Below are 20,279 nucleotides of genomic sequence, written 5' to 3'. Positions count from 1 at the left end.
AACAATATAGTTTGTGAAACATCATTTTTATAGTTAATACGAATGATATTTGTATATAATTATATTTGAAAATAAAAATTATATATGCTATATATGTATACGTACGCTAGGGTCTTGAGAGAGGTGAATCTAGGAATTGGTCTTTGTATAATTCATCTAAAACCAAATGGAGATCTTAAAAGAGCAAAGTTGGATTTCAGATGAGAAAAAGTGAAAAAAAAAATTAAAAAGATTTAGAAGATAATAAATTACAAAAGTAAAGTCTAAAAGAGATTTATGTGTTGTATATGTCAAAAAAAAAAAAATTTAATCATATCAAAATTATAGCTCTATTGGGAAAAAAAAATAATTATGGTGGTCTTTTTTTTTTTTTTAAAGAAAAATTACAATGTGTATTAATTTCTTGTTAATAAAAAATCTAAAATAATAAAAAGGTCCATCTCTTATTGTTATTTTTACTAGGACATTTAATATTTCAATTTTTTAACCTATTTTAAACATTTTTAAAAAATTAGAGTACACTTAAAAATATTCATTGAGCTCTAAACAAAAGTGAGATTTTGTGCCATTATACACCCACGCCTATGGTCAGAACCTCTTTCTATAAAGGCTAAAATAATTTATTTTGGTTTTTTGATCTCATATTGTAAGGTGGATATTTACAAATATGAAAGATTTCCCTACAAGTTGTATACACTACTTTAATTGAGTACAATTTTTTAGAGAATTCTATATGTACTTATAAAATCAATTATAGAATTTGTTTACTCACTTTTAATTGAGTATCTATTAATCTTGAAACTCCTGTATTTTACATATTCATACAAAATTGAGTTCGTGGATTTTCAAAATAGTATAAAAGGAATTGCTCAAACCATTGCTATTCTTGAAAAATCGAGACATTTTGAATTGTTTATCGACACAGAGAAAATCAAGGAAAACATATGAAATTATCCGGCACTGTTGACAGTGATTTTTATATTCTCCAAAATTCGTGTAAACTTGTTGAATATTAAATTGTAAAATTGAAAAATATCTTCATAGTGGAACCTTTCCAGATGTCATTGAGAAGTGGTTAATTACTTCATTTTGCCATCCTAACACTGCCAACGTGCATACAATTTCCTTACGGCATCCAAGACCTAGACATTTTTAATTAGTTGGAGGTTTAAAATTTTTGAAGTAATGGCTGACGCAAATTTGATCTGTATAAAGGGTTGAATACATGTATATACTGTCGAAAAGAGTAAGCGCCTTGTGTGATTTGCATATTGAGCACCTTGAGAAGTTTTATTTTATAAAAGAAGACTGTTTGTAGAAAGAGATTAGAACAAAGACCATTGAAATGGCAAAAACGTCCTAGAATGAATAATTTGAAGGGTTTCTATTTTTTATTTTATTTTAGTGTTCGAGTTTCTTTAAAGAAGAATGCTTAACATTAATTACTATGAAATGAATATAAGGAGGTGAAGACGAAGCTTAATATTAACATGGTTCTGCTTCAACGTATTTTGTAATTTTATGTAATTAGGAAAATTTTCATTTATATCGTTTTAATTTTGTTATTATTTGATTGCTTTTGGAAAGTTATTATTTATCTTTTTTAAATTTTTTAAAATTATCAAAAAAAATTAATCTATTAATTTTTATTTTTTTTAACGGTTAAAAATTAAAATTATATTTTTATATTATTACTCAATTATAAAATATAAATTTTTAATTTTTTTTCAACCTTTACCTCTCAAAATTATTAATTGTAATAATTAATAAAAATTAACAAACATTTCTGTTTTAATACATTTATAAAATTAAAAGAAAATTAATATTAATTTTTTAATAATGTATCCAAACAAAATGAAAACATAAGTCAAAAGGTGTGAAAGAAATTTATCAATCAATCTATTTAAAAATTTAACGAAATAGATAATTTCAATGTCTATTTATATTTATAAAAATATAAATTTAAATAGTATAAAATGAAATTTTTTTTTAAATAATTTGTAAATTCAATAATTTTTTTAAAAAAACACAAAACTATTTAAAAGTCAATTCTCGCTCTGGCATGAAAAAAAAGACTTGGGCCGCCCGCCTAACCTACTGTCATTGTTAATTAAACTATCTAGAAAGGTTAATTAAAACAAATCCAAAAACAAAAAGTTGATTGGATAAAAAAAAAAAAAGAAAGAAAGAAAGAAAGAAAGAAAGAAAGGGAAGGAAGTCTTCTCTCTCTTTATGGTCTAATTAAAAATTCTTAAAAAATTTAAGTTTTGTTGTTATTATAGTTATTATTATTATTATTTTTGACATATTGATTAGCTTACAAATTTTAATTCCAAAATATTAAAGGTTAATAGACTTGGCCATCAAATTGCCTATTCTCTTGAGAATACTAGACTGAAATACAATGAGAGAGTTACTTTTGAGCCCCCCCACCCACCCCAAAAAAAAAAAAAAAAAAAAAAAAAAAAGGTTCTGCGAAGGAAATGCTTGTGAATGATTTAGACGAAAGTAAGGCTCTGGGTCCTTTTTTTTTTTGTGGGTGGTAAATTAAGTAAGGCTCTGTTTGTTTAATTGGCACTGCATGCTTTTTCCAGGAAAAAAAAAAAAAAATGTTTCATCGGAGCTGTGACAATGACTTTGTAGATAGTAGTAGTACATATATCATGCAATAACATAATAATGGAATTAAATTATTTGGTAGCCAAATTGTTGCAGTATAGTCAACATCCAATGTCTATAGACAATTAATGATTTTGTATATTCCTCAAATTCTTGTTCACTTTTTTCCAACATTAAATTTGTGATGACCAAAAACTTGGTTCATGGTAGAACTTATTTCGTTTTGCCAAAAATGTCTAGAATTTCCCCACTTACGACTGAGGCCTACACGACGTTTTTAGTGATAAATCAAACATTGAATTTATTATCAGAAAAAAGTAATTTAATTGTGACTTTTATTTCTTCCTAATTGGTAACAAATTTTGAAGTAATGGCTGACGTAATTTAATCTGGATGAAGATTAGAATTGAATTTGTCTTGATTGATTTCACTTTATATCTTACATGCGGTGAAAAAGACACGTGTATCCATTATTGAGGTTTTCTACGACTACTTTTCCTTTTTCATTTTTCTTTCATTTTTTTTTTAAATAGAAAAATTAAGAAAACCTTTTTTTGGGTCTAAAAAGTTTTCAAAACTATTTTTGGAGAAAAGAAGTTTTCCTGATCTGCTGGGTGATATTTCTCAAGATCATCATTAAAGAGGTCGTTTGCATAATCTGAATCCGTAAGTTTTTTAGTTCAAACTTGATTTGTAATTATTATTTCCACTAATTGGATTTGGATCATTATTGAATAAGTCAAATCCTGTCACATTTCAACATTATTTCAATAAAATAATAAATACGTTTGATGAGGAAAAGAAAAGAAAAAATTAATAAATAAAATAAAATAAAATAAGAAACAAATTTGTACTTTACTTGAAAATAGAATAAGGTATTATTTACAGAACGAAAAGCTCAGCGCAACTTTCTTAGTCTAGTAATGTATGTATATCCTTTTATTTCTTTGCTAATATGTTACAAGTTATAATAGTTTTCACTACAGTAGCTAAAATGGCTTAGAAAGTTGACCAAGTGAAGACGTGTGTACATGAGATTGTATTTGTTTGGGTGGCTGCCTCACAAAACTGTAAGATTAAAAAAAAATAATTAAAAAATATAAAAAAAAGTCCCTTTCGTCGATGATGACTTAGCTTCTTCTAATGTTATTTAAGACTTGGCAGGCAATGCCTGCAAGACTGGTTCTCGAGCTTGGTGTTTGCTTGGAGGGGTCCAAAAATGGCGGTTGAGACAGAAAGAAAAACTGGAACTTTGGTGTTTGCTGTTAATGGTAAGAGGTTTGAGCTTCCAACTGTTGATCCTTCAACCACTTTGCTTGAGTTCTTGCGTTCACAGACTCCCTTCAAAAGTGTCAAGCTCAGTTGCGGTGAAGGTTTGTTCTGTTTTCCTCTTTATCTTTATGTATATTTCTTTTTTCTTGTTCTCCACGTTTTGATTAATCTGGGTTTTGTTGTAAGGATTAATGACTATACTTCAATTTGGTTTTTGCATGATGCATATGTTTCAAATATTGAATTTATTGTATATCTTGTACATGGTTGGTGTACTGCCAATTTCATTTTCCGATCTGGCTTGAATACAGGGATTTCAAAATTTTGAGGACTTTTTTTTTTTTTTTTTGGTTGTTGCTTCTAGTTTAGTGTTTTTTTTTTTTTTGTTTATATACGTAATATATTATGCATGTAAATAAGGAAGTTTATTTTCAAAGAGTTGCCGGGGTTCTAATTATGGTTCCTCTTGGAGAGTGAATTATTGTTGTGATACTGATTTGTGAACAGGTTCTGTATTCTACTCAGGTGCTTGTTCTGGCTTAGAACAAAAAGAGTTAAACGAATTTATCTGGAGTCAAAGTTCAACTTATCAGGAGTTGAACTTAACATATGAAAATTCATGTTAATCATAAATTTTTAACCGAGGGTTGATGTGTTGAAATCAAAAACCAATATGAGTTCTACTTGAACCCCTGGAAGTTGAAAGGTGTTGAATTTAACTCAAGCCTCTTCAATTATGTTGTTCAATATGCTATTACATAGATTTAGATCAGGTGTAAAATTTATTTTCTAACTTTGTATGCTTGGTCACCAATTGGATGAATAACATTAACAGTACATTTTCAACCATGATAGTTTGCACATTTAGGATTTAAGCAAGTCTTAGCACGTCTAATGGTCACTATTTTGCTTTTTTGGCTTTCTATTACTTTATCATATCTGACTTTGAACTTTTATGAAACTAGGTATATTCTTTTTTTTAACTGTCACATTTTTTTTTTACCAGGAGGTTGTGGTGCCTGTGTTGTGCTGCTGTCCAAGTATGATCCTGAGCTTGACAAAGTTGAGGATTGTACTATAAGTTCATGTCTGACGCTACTTTGCAATATCAACAGATGTTCAATTACAACATCTGAAGGTCTTGGAAATAGCAAAGATGGATTCCACCCCATTCACCAAAGGTTCGCTGGTTTCCATGCTTCTCAATGTGGCTTTTGTACACCTGGGATGTGTGTTTCACTCTTTGGGGCTCTTGTCAATGCTGAAAAAACCAATCGCTTGGAGGCACCTCCAGGGTTCTCCAAGCTCACTGTTTCAGAAGCAGAAAAGGCTGTTGCAGGGAACCTCTGTCGCTGTACTGGTTACCGACCAATTGCTGATGCCTGCAAGAGTCTTGCGGCTGATGTTGATATTGAGGATTTGGGGTTCAACTCCTTCTGGAGAAAGGAAGACATTAAAGAAGTAAAGAAAAGCAAATTACCTTTGTACGATCGTAATAATGAGATCTGTACATTTCCAGAGTTCTTAAAGAAGGAAATAAGGTCTGTCATTTCTTTGGATTCTGAAAGATATAATTGGTACAGTCCTGCTAGTGTTGGGGAGCTTCGAAACTTGTTGAAAGTTAACAAAGGGACTGAGATGAAGGTAGTAGTTAGTAACACAGGGACGGGTTATTACAAAGAGCTAGAACGATATGAAACATATATTGATCTGAAACACATTCCTGAGCTCTCAATACTTAGGATTGATCAAACAGGAGTTGAGATTGGAGCAGCTGTGACAATCTCCAAAGTTATTGAAGCTTTGAAGAATGAAATCCGACATGACTTTAACCCAAGCGATGAGAATGTGTTCAGAAAACTTGCCAATCATATGGAGAAAGTTGCTTCAGGGTTCATCAGAAATACTGCCAGTGTGGGAGGAAATTTGGTGATGGCACAAAGGAAACATTTTCCTTCAGATATCGCTACCATACTTCTTGCTGTTGATTCAGTGGTAGATATAATGAATGGTCACCAATTCGAAAGAATTACATTGGAGGAGTTTCTGCTAAGGCCTCCATTAGATATTAATAGTGTGCTTATAAGGGTAAAAATCCCATCAGTTAGGAAAGTTTTTCCAGAAAACAATACTATCTTGATCTTTGAAACCTATCGTGCTGCACCCCGACCTTTAGGAAGAGCATTAGCTTTTCTGAATGCTGCCTTCTTGGCTGAAGTTTCTCCATGTGAGACTTCTGATGGAATCTTGGTGAATCATTGTCAGTTGGCTTTTGGCGCTTATGGGACGAAACATGCTATTAGGGCAAGAAGGGTTGAGGAATTTTTAACTGGAAAAATTCTAAATGCTGAGGTTTTATATGAAGCTATCAAATTGGTTAGAGCCACTGTGGTTCCTGAAGGTGGCACTGCAAATCCTGCTTATAGGTCAAGCTTGGCTTCTGGTTTTCTTTTCGAGTTCTTTAGCTCCTTGATAGAAAGTGATGCTGAAATAACCAATAGTGTCTTGAATGGATATAAAAGCAATTCATTGGTCAAACAATCTAACATAGGACAGAATTATGGTCAATTTCAATCTAACAAGATTCCAACATTGTTATCATCTTCGAAGCAGGTGCTGGAATTAAGCAAACGCTACCATCCAGTTGGTGAGCCAATTGCAAAATCTGGAGCAGCCATCCAAGCTTCAGGTTGATATCACTTGATAAAATACATTAGTTTAATCTCTCATGATTAATTTATTTGTCATAGTGTTTTTATATTTATATCATAATATTGCTTTCTTTTTGCATGCTTTCAAAAACTGATCTGCTAATTTTATTCGTGCTGATCAATCGTGTAGGTGAGGCTGTATATGTAGATGACATTCCTTCACCAACTAATTGCTTACATGGAGCATTCATTTACAGCACTAAGCCTCTAGCATGGGTGAGGAGCATGAATGTCAACTCGGGACCACATCCAGATGGAGTTGCGGCAGTAATATCACATAAAGACATTCCTGAACATGGGGAGAATATAGGATCACACTTTTCGTTTGGTATTGAACCTTTGTTTGCTGATGATCTTACTCAGTGTGCTGGTCAGCGTCTTGCCTTTGTGGTAATTCCTTATTCATTTCTGGTAGTATTGTTGCTTTTGCTCCACTTATTGATTTACATGTTGTGGGAATCCTTGTGGGAATCCCAAAGAAGTTCCATTTTCTTTTGTTGTTATTTTTTCTTGTTGGGGACCTCTGCAATTGGTTAACTCCTCTAAAACAACTTTGTTAGGTTGCAGATACACAGAAACATGCAGATAGGGCTGCAAACAATGCTGTGGTTAATTATGGAATGGAAAATCTCGAGCAACCTATTTTATCTGTAGAAGAGGCTGTTGAAAGGTCTAGTTTCTTTGAGGTCCCTCCTTCCATTTACCCAAAACCCGTTGGTGATATATCAGCAGGAATGGCTGAAGCCGATCACAAGATTATATCTGCTGAGGTAGTTCTTAATGCTTGTCATTCTTAGTTTTGATATGCTTGTCAATGTTTCTTTTTGTTGAGTCATCCAAAGACTTATACATCTATGCTATTTTTTTGGGGAATTGTAACATTTAGATCAAACTTGGTTCTCAATACTATTTCTATATGGAGACACAAACTGCCCTTGCAGTACCAGATGAAGACAACTGCATTGTGATTTACAGTTCAACTCAGATTCCTGAACATGCACACAGTATTATTGCAAGATGTCTGGGTATTCCTGAGCATAATATACGCGTTCTTACAAGAAGAGTTGGAGGTGGATTTGGTGGAAAGGCCATACCTTCCATGCCTGTGAGTATTCAGTCCAAGAATCCTTATGCTACAACATTTTGACAAAATTCCTAAATAATGATTGTGGTTTTCCAATTTTGTAGTCTAAGGTTGGACATTTAAGGTAACATATGTTGATGTATTGCATGCTTATAACATGTTCATTTTGGTCTTGATGTTTAAATTATTCAGATTAATTGATGTTATAACTTAACTTGCTCTCATGATTTAGGTTGCAGCAGCATGTGCTCTTGCAGCACACAAATTAGGTCGCCCTGTCCGGATGTATATGAATCGCAAGACTGATATGGTAACTACAGGAGGAAGGCATCCCATAAAAATAACTTATACTGTTGGATTCAAGTCTGATGGAAAGATAACAGCTTTAGAACTAGATATGTTAATTGATGCAGGGATTTCACCAGATTTAAGTCCGCTGATGCCACACGCCATACTGAGTGCACTTCAGAAGTATGACTGGGGTGCTTTATCTTTTGACATAAAGCTATGCAAAACAAACAATGTAAGTAAGACTGCAATGCGGGCTCCTGGAGATGTACAGGGATCATTTATTGCTGAAGCTATAATTGAACATGTGGCATCTACCCTTTCATTAGAGGTTGACTCAGTAAGAAATGTAAATCTTCATAAGTACAACAGCCTTAAATTATTCTATCAGAATAGTGCTGGTGACCCTTTAGAGTATACTTTACCCTCAATATGGGATAAATTATCGGTGTCTTCAAGCTTTAACAGGAGGATCAAAATGGTAAAAGAATTCAATAGGTACAATAAATGGAAAAAAAGGGGAATTTCTCGGGTACCTATTATATATGAAGTGTCAGTGAGACAAGCTCCAGGGAGGGTAAGCATACTAAAGGATGGATCTATTGTTATTGAAGTTGGGGGCATTGAGATAGGCCAAGGTCTGTGGACAAAGGTAAAACAGATGGCTGCTTTTGCACTTGATTCAGTCCTAAGTAATGGAGATGAAGACCTCTTGGATAGAATGCGAGTCATACAAGCTGATACATTAAGCTTAATTCAGGGTGGTATGACTGCTGGAAGCACTACATCAGAGTCAAGCTGTGAGGCAGTTAGGCTGTGTTGTAATATTCTGGTTGAGAGGCTTACTCCTTTCAAGAAGAGGTTGCAGGAGCAAATGGGACCTATCAAATGGGAGACTCTTATTTCTCAGGTATCTATAAGGAAGTGTCAATATCTCGTTTCTCCAAGAATTTACTGATCAACATATATTTGTCCTGCTTACCTTTATTCACAGAATCTTTGTGTCTCTCTCAACTTTCAAATTTCAGGCACACTTGCAATCTGTGAACTTAGCAGCAAGCTCTTTCTATGTCCCTGATGCAGCATCAAGTTTATACCTGAATTATGGTGCAGCAGTGAGCGAGGCAAGTTTGTCCTTATGGACTCGAGCTTAAATTAAAGAAGTTTTCCCAATTAGACTTGTAATTTAACCCCCTTGAGCCTAATACACATCAGAACATAGTGATAATGCTAGATTAAATGCTAACAAAACCATGTCATTGCAGGTTGAGGTAAATCTTCTGACTGGAGAAACCACAATTTTGCAAGTGGATATTTTGTATGACTGTGGACAGAGTCTCAACCCTGCTGTGGATTTAGGACAGGTTAGTTTCTATTGTTATGTACCATATGACTAAATTTCCAAGTTATTAGTCACTCTAGAGTTATTTTCCTCAACTTCTTGTCTTTTGTTGTGTTGGCTCTTATTCAATTTGAAACTGGTTGTTGCAGATTGAGGGCTCTTTTGTTCAAGGAATTGGGTTCTTCATGTCTGAAGAATGGCTGACAAATTCTGATGGATTGTTGGTTACGGACAGTACCTGGACATATAAGATTCCTTCGATAGACACCATACCCAAACAGTTCAATGTTGAAATATTAAACAGCAGCCATCATGAGAAACGTGTTCTTTCTTCGAAAGGTCTGTCTCTGCAGTATTTTGAACCAAGTATTACACATGCTTCATATTTCAGATATCAATTTCAATGTCTTTTTATTCACCATGTTTCAAAAATGAATTGCAATGTCTCATCTTATTCTTTTCTCATTTGATCCCCCATTTAATTTTCACAAAACAAGATTCTGCCACACTTGGCATCCAAAATTTGTTAAAATTAGTAGGTAACTCTTCTATTAGAATTTCTGTTTTAAGTTTTTCAAAGCTTGGTATACATGCAAGGATCTTACATAAATCTCTTTTTCTGAAAAGTCTTTTATATTGGTGGAAGTTGAAACTCTGTTTTAAGCTTGTATGAAACATTTCATTTTGCTATATTCTGATTATATTATGCTTAACAAAGTTAAATTTAAATATCGTGTTTCCTACAGCTTCTGGTGAGCCACCGTTACTGCTAGCAGTTTCTGTTCATTGCGCTACAAGAGCTGCTGTTAAAGAAGCTAGAAAACAGCTTCTTTCATGGAGCGTCCGAGATGATTCTCAGTCAATATTCCAATTGAATGTTCCTGCTACCATGCCTATTGTGAAGGAGCTCTGTGGGCTAGACATTGTGGAGAAGTACTTGGAATGGAATTTAGGCTGCAAGAAATAAAAGGAGATTTTTGGTGGGGATGCAGACAGATAGTTTCAAATGTTTATTTTTTACACAATAGTTCAAAGAAGCTATATGTCAGGACACGACTGTTGGAACATGGTCCAATAACTGGTTTGAGTGGATCAATTAATCTTTCATTTGGGTTTAACCGATTTCTTTTCTTTTGAAGTCTGTTTACAGTGTGAAAATAAAAAAATGGGGCCATTTTTGTAGTTGAATAAGAATATGTACCTATGGAAGAGAGAGTAATGCTTGTTGTTATAAGAATATCGCATATATTTATCACTCTTAACGCAGTTACTAACTTTGAATATATTTGTCCTGTTTTCCTGTTTGATTCAGTACAATATCTTTGTGTCTATTTAACTTTCAAAATGCAGGGGCACAGCAATCTGTGAACTTATCAGCAAGTTCTTCCTGTGTCCCTGATGCATTATCAAATTCATACTTAAAACTATGTTGCAGCAGTGAGTGAGGCAACTTTTATATATTTTTAAGTCTCAAGCGTAACTCACGTAGAGCACGGTGATAGCATATATGCCTTATTGTAGAATGATTAGTGTTTCAATACCGGACTTTCTGCATGAAGAGCAAATTAAGAATAATGAAATACAAGATTAAGAAGTCATCTTATCTGAGGTTGAGGTAGATCTTCTGATAGGAGAAACCACAATTTTGCAAGTTGCTCTCGTCTATGACTGTTGACAGAGCCTGAACCCTGCTGTGGATTTAGGACAGGCTAGTTGGAACTTCTTTATTTTACTTGTTTCCGAAATTTGAGTAACTAATCATTCAAATTCTGCTCATTTTTCATGCTGGATCTGATTAGTCTTTTACTTGTTATTACATTGAAGATCCTATCCTGGAGACGATGGGAGGATCACTGTTTGATATATTTAGCTTCAGAGTGTTTTCTTCCAATGATTATGTCTTGTTTTGTTTTTTGGTTTTTTGTTCTCTTACCTGTAGCTAATAATTATATAATTACAATGTTATTTATGTGGAAACTGGTTGTTGCAGATAGAATGAGCTTTTGCTCAAGTATTAAGGTTTTTCATGTTTGAAGACTACCTAACAAATTCTGATGGATTGGTGGTTACTAAAGGTACATGGACATACAAGATTCCTTCAATGGATACCATGCCAAAACAGTTCAATGTTGAAAAATTAAGCAGTGGACACCACGAAAAACTCATTCTTTTTCAAAAGGTACATATATATCCCTCCAATATTAAGAATAGCATGTCGAATTCAAGAATTCCTATGTGAAAAAATTGCCATTTTCATATTCTTGTTGTATCATGCTTAACAAGTCAAAACTGAATAAATAACAATCATTAATTGTGCAGCTTCCCGTGAGCCACAATTACTGCTAGCAGTTAAGTCTGTTGTGCTACAAGAAATGCCATTAAAGAAGCAAGAAGCAAGAAAGCAGCTTCTTTCATGGAGAGACCAAGATAAGTCAGAGTATGGCGTCAATTGGAGAGATGTCTTCGAGGGAGGTGTAGAAATTGAAATTCTTTCTGGAATCTTCCAACTTCCATGCATGTTGTGAAGGAGCTTTGTGGGCTTGACATTGTGGACAAGTACTTGGAATGGAGTTTTGGCAGCAACAAGTTGAGGAGCTAGCTTCTATGACGGATTGCAGACATAGACATTCAAAGAAGCTGTCATGAGAAAAGTATTGTGAAACTCACATGATCTCATAAACTATTTACTGAGTCTGTGTGAACATAAAAATGGTGGTGCTTATTTATTTAAATAAGCATAACTATGGGGAGAAACTAATGCTTCTTGTTTGTAACAATATGTGGCATGAACTTTGTCACTCTTAATGCATTTAAACTAAAATATATTAAGTTGGAGACATGTGTCATGCCTGTCTATTAGTTGGAACTCAAAACCTTACTATCATCTATGTTGGATACCACGTTAAAATTGTTCGACGCAAAGAGAAAAGTATTATGTTTCTTATTGCAGTTGGTAATGAACAATATATAGAGACAACGGATTTATATAGACTAACTAGGAAAGAAAGTAATATAAAAAAAAAATAATTAAAAAAAAAAATAAACGGAGCAAAGAAAGTTAGAGACTAAGATGACCATTTTTTTTTTTATCATTTATTTAAAATATATATATGTGTAAATATATATATAAAAACATGTTTGGTAACCAAAAAAAAAAAAATTCTATTTTTTTGGTTAAGAAATGGTAAACAAAAATTTTCCCCTTTTTTTTTTTTTTTTTTTTGGGGGCTTTCTGTTTTTTAAAGGTCGAGTGCTATAAATTCTGATGGGCCCAAAATCTTAGTTGACTGGTCCGTAAATATTGTGTAGATTTTAGCCTTTATTTAATGGCCTCAAACCTCGGTCCATTGATAACATTGAATGATTGCAGGCAAAAAAAAAAAAAAAAAAAAAAAAAAAAAAAAAAACATAAAACATGGACCATGTGAGGGCAACGAAACTACCTTTACTACTAAAATAATAAATATGTTAAATGTTAAAACTCCAATAAAACCAATATCAAACATAATGAAAAACAAATACAGCGGGGTTTCGTTACTTCAATTTGATATCCAAATCCAAAAACTCCCAAAAAAAATAAATAAATAAAAATTGTGTGCTTGCAGTTGAACTGACTTGAAGGCATATATCCCAGGATTTGAGGAAGAATTTAACAACACATGTTCTAGTGACTTTCCTTTTTTTCTTTTCTTCTTTCTTTTTTTTATTTTTGATGAAAATGTTTCTCATGACAATCAAAAATTGAAATTATGAGAAGAAAACAATTTTAATATTGTTACTTAAATTCCTTATGATAAAAGTATATGGAATTTGAAGTAATGGCTGATGTGACTTGATCAATATAAGATTTGAATTTGTGATGATTTATTAGACCATATAATATGTGATGCATGCCATTGTGAAAAATAAAAATAATAAAAAGATCATATATGTTGTAGGACATGTCTTTTTATGCACTAAAATATTTATCAAATAATATATATTAAAATAGTATTGGTTAATATGTTTATATAATTTAAAATATAAAAAAATAAATATTTAAATGAATAAATAAGTTAAAAAATAAATTAATTAAATATTATCACATCTATTTTATCATTTAATAAAAAAATTTAATAAACATTTTAATAATTTTAACATTATAGGGAAAAAAAAAAAGACTTCTAAATTTTTACATCATTACCAAAAGTTCTTCGGCATAGTCGACATCCTGATCATATTACCAAAAAAATATATATATTCTTAGTTTAAGTACTTTTTTTTTTAATTGTTGTTAGCAAAAAAAAAAAAAGTATTTTTAATTATTTTTTTTATCAATTTAAATTTTATTTTCATTAAGTCAAATCTCCTCACTATCAAAGTTTAGATTTATTTCGACAAAATAATAAAAATGGTCTATCGGCAAAAGTAAATAAATTAAAATAATAATAAAAGAACATGCTATTTAAATAAACAGACAAACAAACTTTATAGTGGGGGATCATTTTCAATGGTTCACTTTACCAATGAAATGATATGAAAAAACATTGGACTTCGTACTTGGTCTGATCATTCAATTTTATAATATACATATCCAAAATTAGTGCTTCACGGTTTAAGTAATGATTTATAGAATTTTTCCATGAATTTTCTTACACTTTTACACAATATGTATGATGGATTTTGGAAAATTTGTATGAGATTTAAAAAAAAAAAAAAAAAAAAAAAAAAAGACAACAAATCCTTTCAAATCAAAATAATTGGGAATGAAGATCAACTTATCAAGGGTTGAATATAAGTTGTGAAAGTTGGAGTTAAACAAATCAGGAAACGTAGTTTAAATAAAGTGTTAATGTGTATAAACCTAACATCATTGACTTCCATTTGAACATCTAAAAGTTGAACTTGAAGGGCTGGATTTGAACACAATCCTCTTCAAATATGTTGAAATAGGCCATTATTTCAATATAGGTCTGTTATAAATTTCATTTTCACACTTTGTTTGCTTAGTCATCGATTTAAGCAAGTCTTATTACATTTTTTCACTATTTTATATTTGTTGTTTACAATGCTTCTATCATGTCTGAATTTGGCCATCTATGAAACTAGGTATAACTTTGCAAACAGTAAAATTTTTGTACCAGGAGGTTGCGGTGCATGCGTTGTGCTACTGTCCAAGTATGATTCTGCACATGACAAAGTTAAGGATTTTACAATAAGTTTTGTGTCTGACACTACTCTGCAGTTTAAATAGATGTTCAATTACAACATCTGAAGGCCTTGGAAATAGCAAAAATGGGTTCTACCCCATACACCAAAGATTCACAGGTTTCCATGCTTCTCAGTGCGGCTTTAATACTCTTGGAATGTGTGTTTCACTCTTTGGGGCTCTTATAAATGCTGAGAAAACCAATCAGTTGGAGCCCCCCTCTACCCTTCTCCAAGCTGAATGTTTCAGAAGCTGAAAAGGCTGTTGCAGGGAGCCTCTGTCATCATAGCGTTTACTGACCCATTGCTGATGGCGGCAAGAGTCTTGCAGCTAATGTTGACATTGAGGATTTGGGATTGAATTAATTTTGGAGAAAGGAAGACAGTTAGGGAGTAAAGATAAGCAAGTTACATGTTTAATCATGAGATTTTATAGAGTTTTTAGTGAAGGAAATCAAGTCTGGCATCTCTTTGGATTCCAAAAGATATAATTCGTACACTCCTGCTAGTGTTGAGGAGCTTGAAGACTTGTTGAAAGTTAATGAAGGGACTAAGATGAAAATAGTAGTTTGTAACACAGGTATGCGATATTAGAAGAAACCCTATGACTGATATATTGATCTGAAACATAGTCCTGAACTCTCAATGCTTAGGATTGATCAAACAGGAGTTGAGATTGGAGCAGCTGTAACAATCTCCAAAATTGTTGAAACTTTAAAGAACGAAAAGCAACAAGAATTTCCATTAACAGATGAGATTGTGTTAAAAAAAAAAAAAAAAAAAAAAAACTTGCCAACAATATGGCGAAAATTGCTTCAAGGTCAATCAGAAATACAGTTAGTGTGGATGGAAATTTGGTGATGGCTTGAAGGAAACATTTTGCTTCAGTCTCTGCTACCATACTTATTGCTGTGGGTTCTACAGTAGAAGAATTACATTGGAGGAGTTTCTGGAGAGGCCTCCATTAGATTTTGATAGTGTACTTGTAAGTGTCAAACCCAAATTAGGCATCAGTTAAGGATTGTGCTGAAAGCAATAGCATCATGCTGTTTGAACCTACTGAGCTTCACCAAGACCTGTAGGCAATGCTTTGCCTTGTTTAATTGCTGCTTTCTTGGCTGAAGTTTCTCCATGACCTTTGATGGAATCTTAGTCAATCGCTGTTAGTCTGCTTTTGGAGCTTTTGGGACTAAACATGCTATCAGGGTAAAAAGGGCTGAGGAATTTTTAACTGGAAGGTAGTTAAATGTTGACGTTTTATATGAAGCTATCAAGTTAGTTAAAACTGCTATGGTTCCTGTTAGGATGTGTCTGAATCGCAAGACTAATATGATCATTACAGGAGGAAGGCATCCTCTGAAAATCGCTTACGCTGTCCGATTCAAGTGTGATGGAAAGATTACAGCTTTACAACTAGATATATTGACTGATGCTGGGATTACACTTGATATAGGTCCCGTAATGCCTAACACATATTAACTGGACTTAAAGAAGTATGATTGGGATCTAATTCCTTTCAGCATTTTACTGATTAACCATCAATAAATTTGTCCTGTTTTCCCTATTGATTCAGTATAAATATCTTTGTCTCTCTCTTTTAACTTTAAAATTGCAGGCAGACATGCAATCTGTGAACTTATCAGCATGTTCTTTCTATGTTCCTGATACATCATCAAATGCATACCTAAACTATGGTGCAGCAGTGAGTGAGGCAAGTTTTACCTATTCTTAAGATATAACCCCCTCAAACATAATACACGTAGAGCATGGTGATAGCACATACCATATTTTAGAATGATTAGTGGCTGCAACACCAGACTTTCTGCATGAATACCAAATTAGAGTAATGAAATGTTAGCTTAAGTGATTATGAAGCCATCTTCTAACAAGTTGAGGTGGATCTTCTGACTGGACAAACCACAATTTTGCAAGTTAATCTCATCTACGACTGTGGACAGAGTCTGAACCCTGCTGTATATTTAGGATAGGTTAGTTGGACTTCTTATGCTTTACTTGTTTCTGAAATTAGAGAAACTAATCATTCAAATTCTAGTCATTTTGAACGCCAGATCTTATTTAATCTTCAACTTACATATCATTACATTTAAGATCCTATCTATGGATACAATGGCAGCATAATTGTTTGATACATCTAGCTTGAGAATACCCATGGCTAATGCTTATATAACTATAACGGTATTTATATTGAAACTGGTTGTTGCAGAAATTTAAAGAAAGTAAACTACTAAGAATTTTATTAATAACTCAGAAGTTATAACTAACTCCTTTATATAGGCAAGAGCAATACCACATGTATCTCGTGAGAATCACTTTTTTTACATATCTTTATAGTACAATAATAGAGGATACATGTGATAAGATTCTTAACTTTATATCATTTCAATATAGAAAATATATGGTACGTATTTGTCACTCTTAATGCATTTAAAGTAATAAAATATATAAATTTGGAGACATGCATCATGCTTGGTCTATCAATCACCAATGCTGGATACAATGTCAAATTATTCAACACAAAACAAATTATTGAAAAGGAGAGAGAAAAGAAAAAAAAAAAGGTTAAGGTTTCTTATTGCAATTCGTAATGAATGATATAATGGAAACAACAGATATTTAATATATATATATACCAACGAGCAAATATATCCACAACCAAAAAAAAAAAAAAAAAAAAAGCAAAGAAAGTAAAACACTAAGATGTTGCTTGTTTTTAGGGTTCCTTTTTTTTTTTTTTCATTTTTCAAATTTTTTTTTAACATAAACATGTTTGGTACTTTTTTTTTTTTTTCTCTTTAAACGTTTTTATTTTTTTGTGAAAAAATGTTAGAACAAATTTTTTAATTCTTTTTTTAAGGTTTTTTTTTTTTTTTGTTGAAAAAATTCATTTTTTAAGGTTGAGTGTCATAAATTCTGATGGACCCAAAGTTTTGATTGATTAATCTATAAATATTGAGTAGACATTGATAAGTCCATATTTAATAAGTTCAAATCTCAACCCATTGATAACAATTACTGAATGTAAACACAAAAAACAACAAATAAAAAGAGTTACCATACAAATTTGTGTTTATTATGATAGGCAAATTGTGACTAGTTTGATTGCAAAATGCAAACCAAGTGAAAATTCATCGGGAAATATGAATTAGAGAAACAACTTGGGACGACGTGTCGTTGCAGATGATGTAGAAAACAGATGTCACATTAAGAGAGACGGGGTCGTCATTAGTGAAGCGTTTGTGTGCCGTTAGTCGTTTACTCAATGCTGGTGGGTTTTTGGGGGAACTAAAACGCAGCGTTTAATAGGTGGAAGGCCTCAACGGTCATTCACCGACAACGTCGAAAAACCGTTGCATATTCAAAACGAACCAAAATCTGGCACGAAACGGTTGCGTTTTATTCAGACAAAGCCACCGAATAGCACCTACTTAAGAGTCCAAATCGTGAATCCTCGAGGCCGAGCTGCGCCACTTATATACTGCCATGTGTTAACATTGTCCGACACAACCACGTGGAAGCAACATGAGTGGTGGAAACTCACTGACAATCATGCGTCTACTTCGCTCTGACTAACCCACTCTCTCTCGTTTTCTCAGTAGAAAAATCTGAATGTTTGCAGACAGACCCAAAAAGACAGGACGTAGTATCGGAAGGACGATGAGACCTCATCAGATGGTGTTGTTTGGGGAATCAATAACAGAGCAGTCCGTCAGATCAGGTGGTTGGGGTGCTGAGACTTACCCTCCGAAGGGGTGTTCTTTTTTCTTTTATTTTGTTTTTTCGTTTAAATTTAATCTCTTTTCTTTCATTTGATTTCCCAATTTTTTTTTTTTTGGAAAAATAATAAATACCCACAAATCAGTTTGGAACCTTTATTATTAAAGTTGATTCCTTTTATACCTTGCCCTTTTCACAAATCAATGGTCCGTAAAAAAAAGTCGAAGTTGAAAACCCGATCAAATCCGTCGAAATATATCCTATCCAAATTTTAAGTTGGAACCTGTTCAATTTTTATTTGAGTTGGATTCAGATTTAGATTTTTAAGTATAGATTTGATCCGAAACCCGGCTCATTAGATTATCCGTTGGGCTGGTTTGAAGAATATAATTTTATAATTTTTTAAATATTTTTTATTCACTATATTATAAATATTATTATATGTTAAATTGTATTTATATATTATTTATTATAAAATAAGATAATTTATTAAAAGCAATTATAGATTCATTAAATTTATTAACCAACTATTAAGTATCCAATGATAATAAAAAAAATTTGGTATCCAACTGACTTTGCTTTATTCATTGAATTTACTTTTCATAATTTTAAAATATTTAATAATATATCAACTATTAATAAAATAGTTACTTTATTTAATATAAAAAATTTAGTTAATAAATTTGGTACATATAATATTATCTATTTATTTAGCTATTATTTTTATTTTTATTATTATAAAAATAGTTTAAATAAAAAAAATATTTTTGAATCAAATTTTAAAACTATAAAAAAAGTAAAAATTAAATTTTGTATTTTAAAATTGGGTTTAAGTTCTACGTCCAAAATTCGAATTCGATATCTGAACTCAAAGTCCAATTTGATACTCATAAAATCAGATAATGACCTTTGAATTTGACATATTGATCTAGCCCGACCCAACTTAAATATTGTCTTCAATACGAAAAAAGCTTAGCCTAAAGTCATCAAAATTAGAACTTTTGGATTTGGACCGGACTAGATGGTCTGACTTTACATCCTTAAGCATAATGAATGGTTACCTCACCTTTTTAAAAAAAAAAAAAAAAAATGATTAAATCAAAATGAGTTAATTGAAATAAAAAGGTCTCCTCTTTAATACCCAAGTACAAAATTAATATTTTTTCTTAGTTCATAACTTGAATCTCTTTTTATTGATGACCCAAAAACAAAAAAGAAAAGAAAATCAAATTTTTGTTTATTATTATTATTAGGAGGCATTAATGTAGCTTAAAATTTTTAATTCCAAAATACTAGAGGTTAATAGACCTCAGCCATCAAATTGCCAGTTGAGAATATTAGACTGAAATATATTAAGAAAGTATGAGCACAAATGAGATGAGATCTTGGTTTCAGATTCTAAAGAAGTATATTTGGAGTTATCTATTGGGGCAGATTTTTTTTTAGTCTATCTATCTTTAGGAATAATTTGCACAGAAGTTAAGATTGTCTGTTTGGCATTACATGCTTTTTCCTCATGAAAAAATAAATAAACAAATTGTGACTAATTTCACTTTGTACATGGTATGATTAGAATTAAATTATTTGTTTGCCAAATGGTTTCATTAGTCAACAAATTTCGTATCCAATATATCTTCACAATGACTTTTGTATTCTCCAAAATTCGTGTAAACTTTTTGAATATTGAATTGTAATATCGACAAATTTTTTCATAGGAAATCTTTCCAGATGTTATTTGATCAGTGTGTTTAATTTCTTCATCTACCATCAAAACACTGCCGAAATGTTTTACAATTTCCCTAAGACACCTAAGGCCTCTGCATGTTTTAGAAATAATCAAACATTTAATTCGTTGGGGGTTTACAAATTTTGAATTAGTGGCTGTCGTAATTTGTTTGAAAAAGGTTTGAATTTATGCATGTTGGTTTTTGACCATTGAATTACAACATTAGGCTAAGTGTGATTTATTCAAAAAGAGTATGCTGATTGTGTGTTTTTCATATTAGGTACTTTTACATAGAGGACTGTTTATAAAGAGATA

At 32.0% G+C, this 20,279-nt stretch overlaps 1 protein-coding gene and 1 pseudogene across 1 annotated transcript; both read left to right on the top strand.

Moving 5' to 3' along the window:
* Window positions 1-3,718: 3,718 nt before the first annotated feature.
* LOC125418141 (indole-3-acetaldehyde oxidase) lies at window positions 3,719-10,625 on the top strand. Its single transcript, XM_016017819.4, has 10 exons — window positions 3,719-3,992; window positions 4,898-6,580; window positions 6,733-6,992; window positions 7,163-7,372; window positions 7,489-7,707; window positions 7,919-8,884; window positions 9,003-9,098; window positions 9,240-9,338; window positions 9,466-9,655; window positions 10,063-10,625. The coding sequence occupies exons 1-10, from the start codon at window positions 3,839-3,841 to the stop codon at window positions 10,281-10,283; spliced, it is 4,098 nt and encodes a 1,365-aa protein (XP_015873305.2). The 5' UTR covers window positions 3,719-3,838; the 3' UTR covers window positions 10,284-10,625.
* Window positions 10,626-14,363: 3,738 nt separating this feature from the next.
* Window positions 14,364-16,235, top strand: LOC125420872 (indole-3-acetaldehyde oxidase-like; annotated as a pseudogene).
* Window positions 16,236-20,279: the final 4,044 nt, after the last annotated feature.

The sequence above is a fragment of the Ziziphus jujuba genome, chromosome 10 (assembly GCF_031755915.1).
Source record: "Ziziphus jujuba cultivar Dongzao chromosome 10, ASM3175591v1".
In the NCBI taxonomy this organism is placed as follows: Eukaryota; Viridiplantae; Streptophyta; class Magnoliopsida; order Rosales; family Rhamnaceae; genus Ziziphus; species Ziziphus jujuba.
This window is presented reverse-complemented; position numbering and strand designations above follow the sequence as displayed.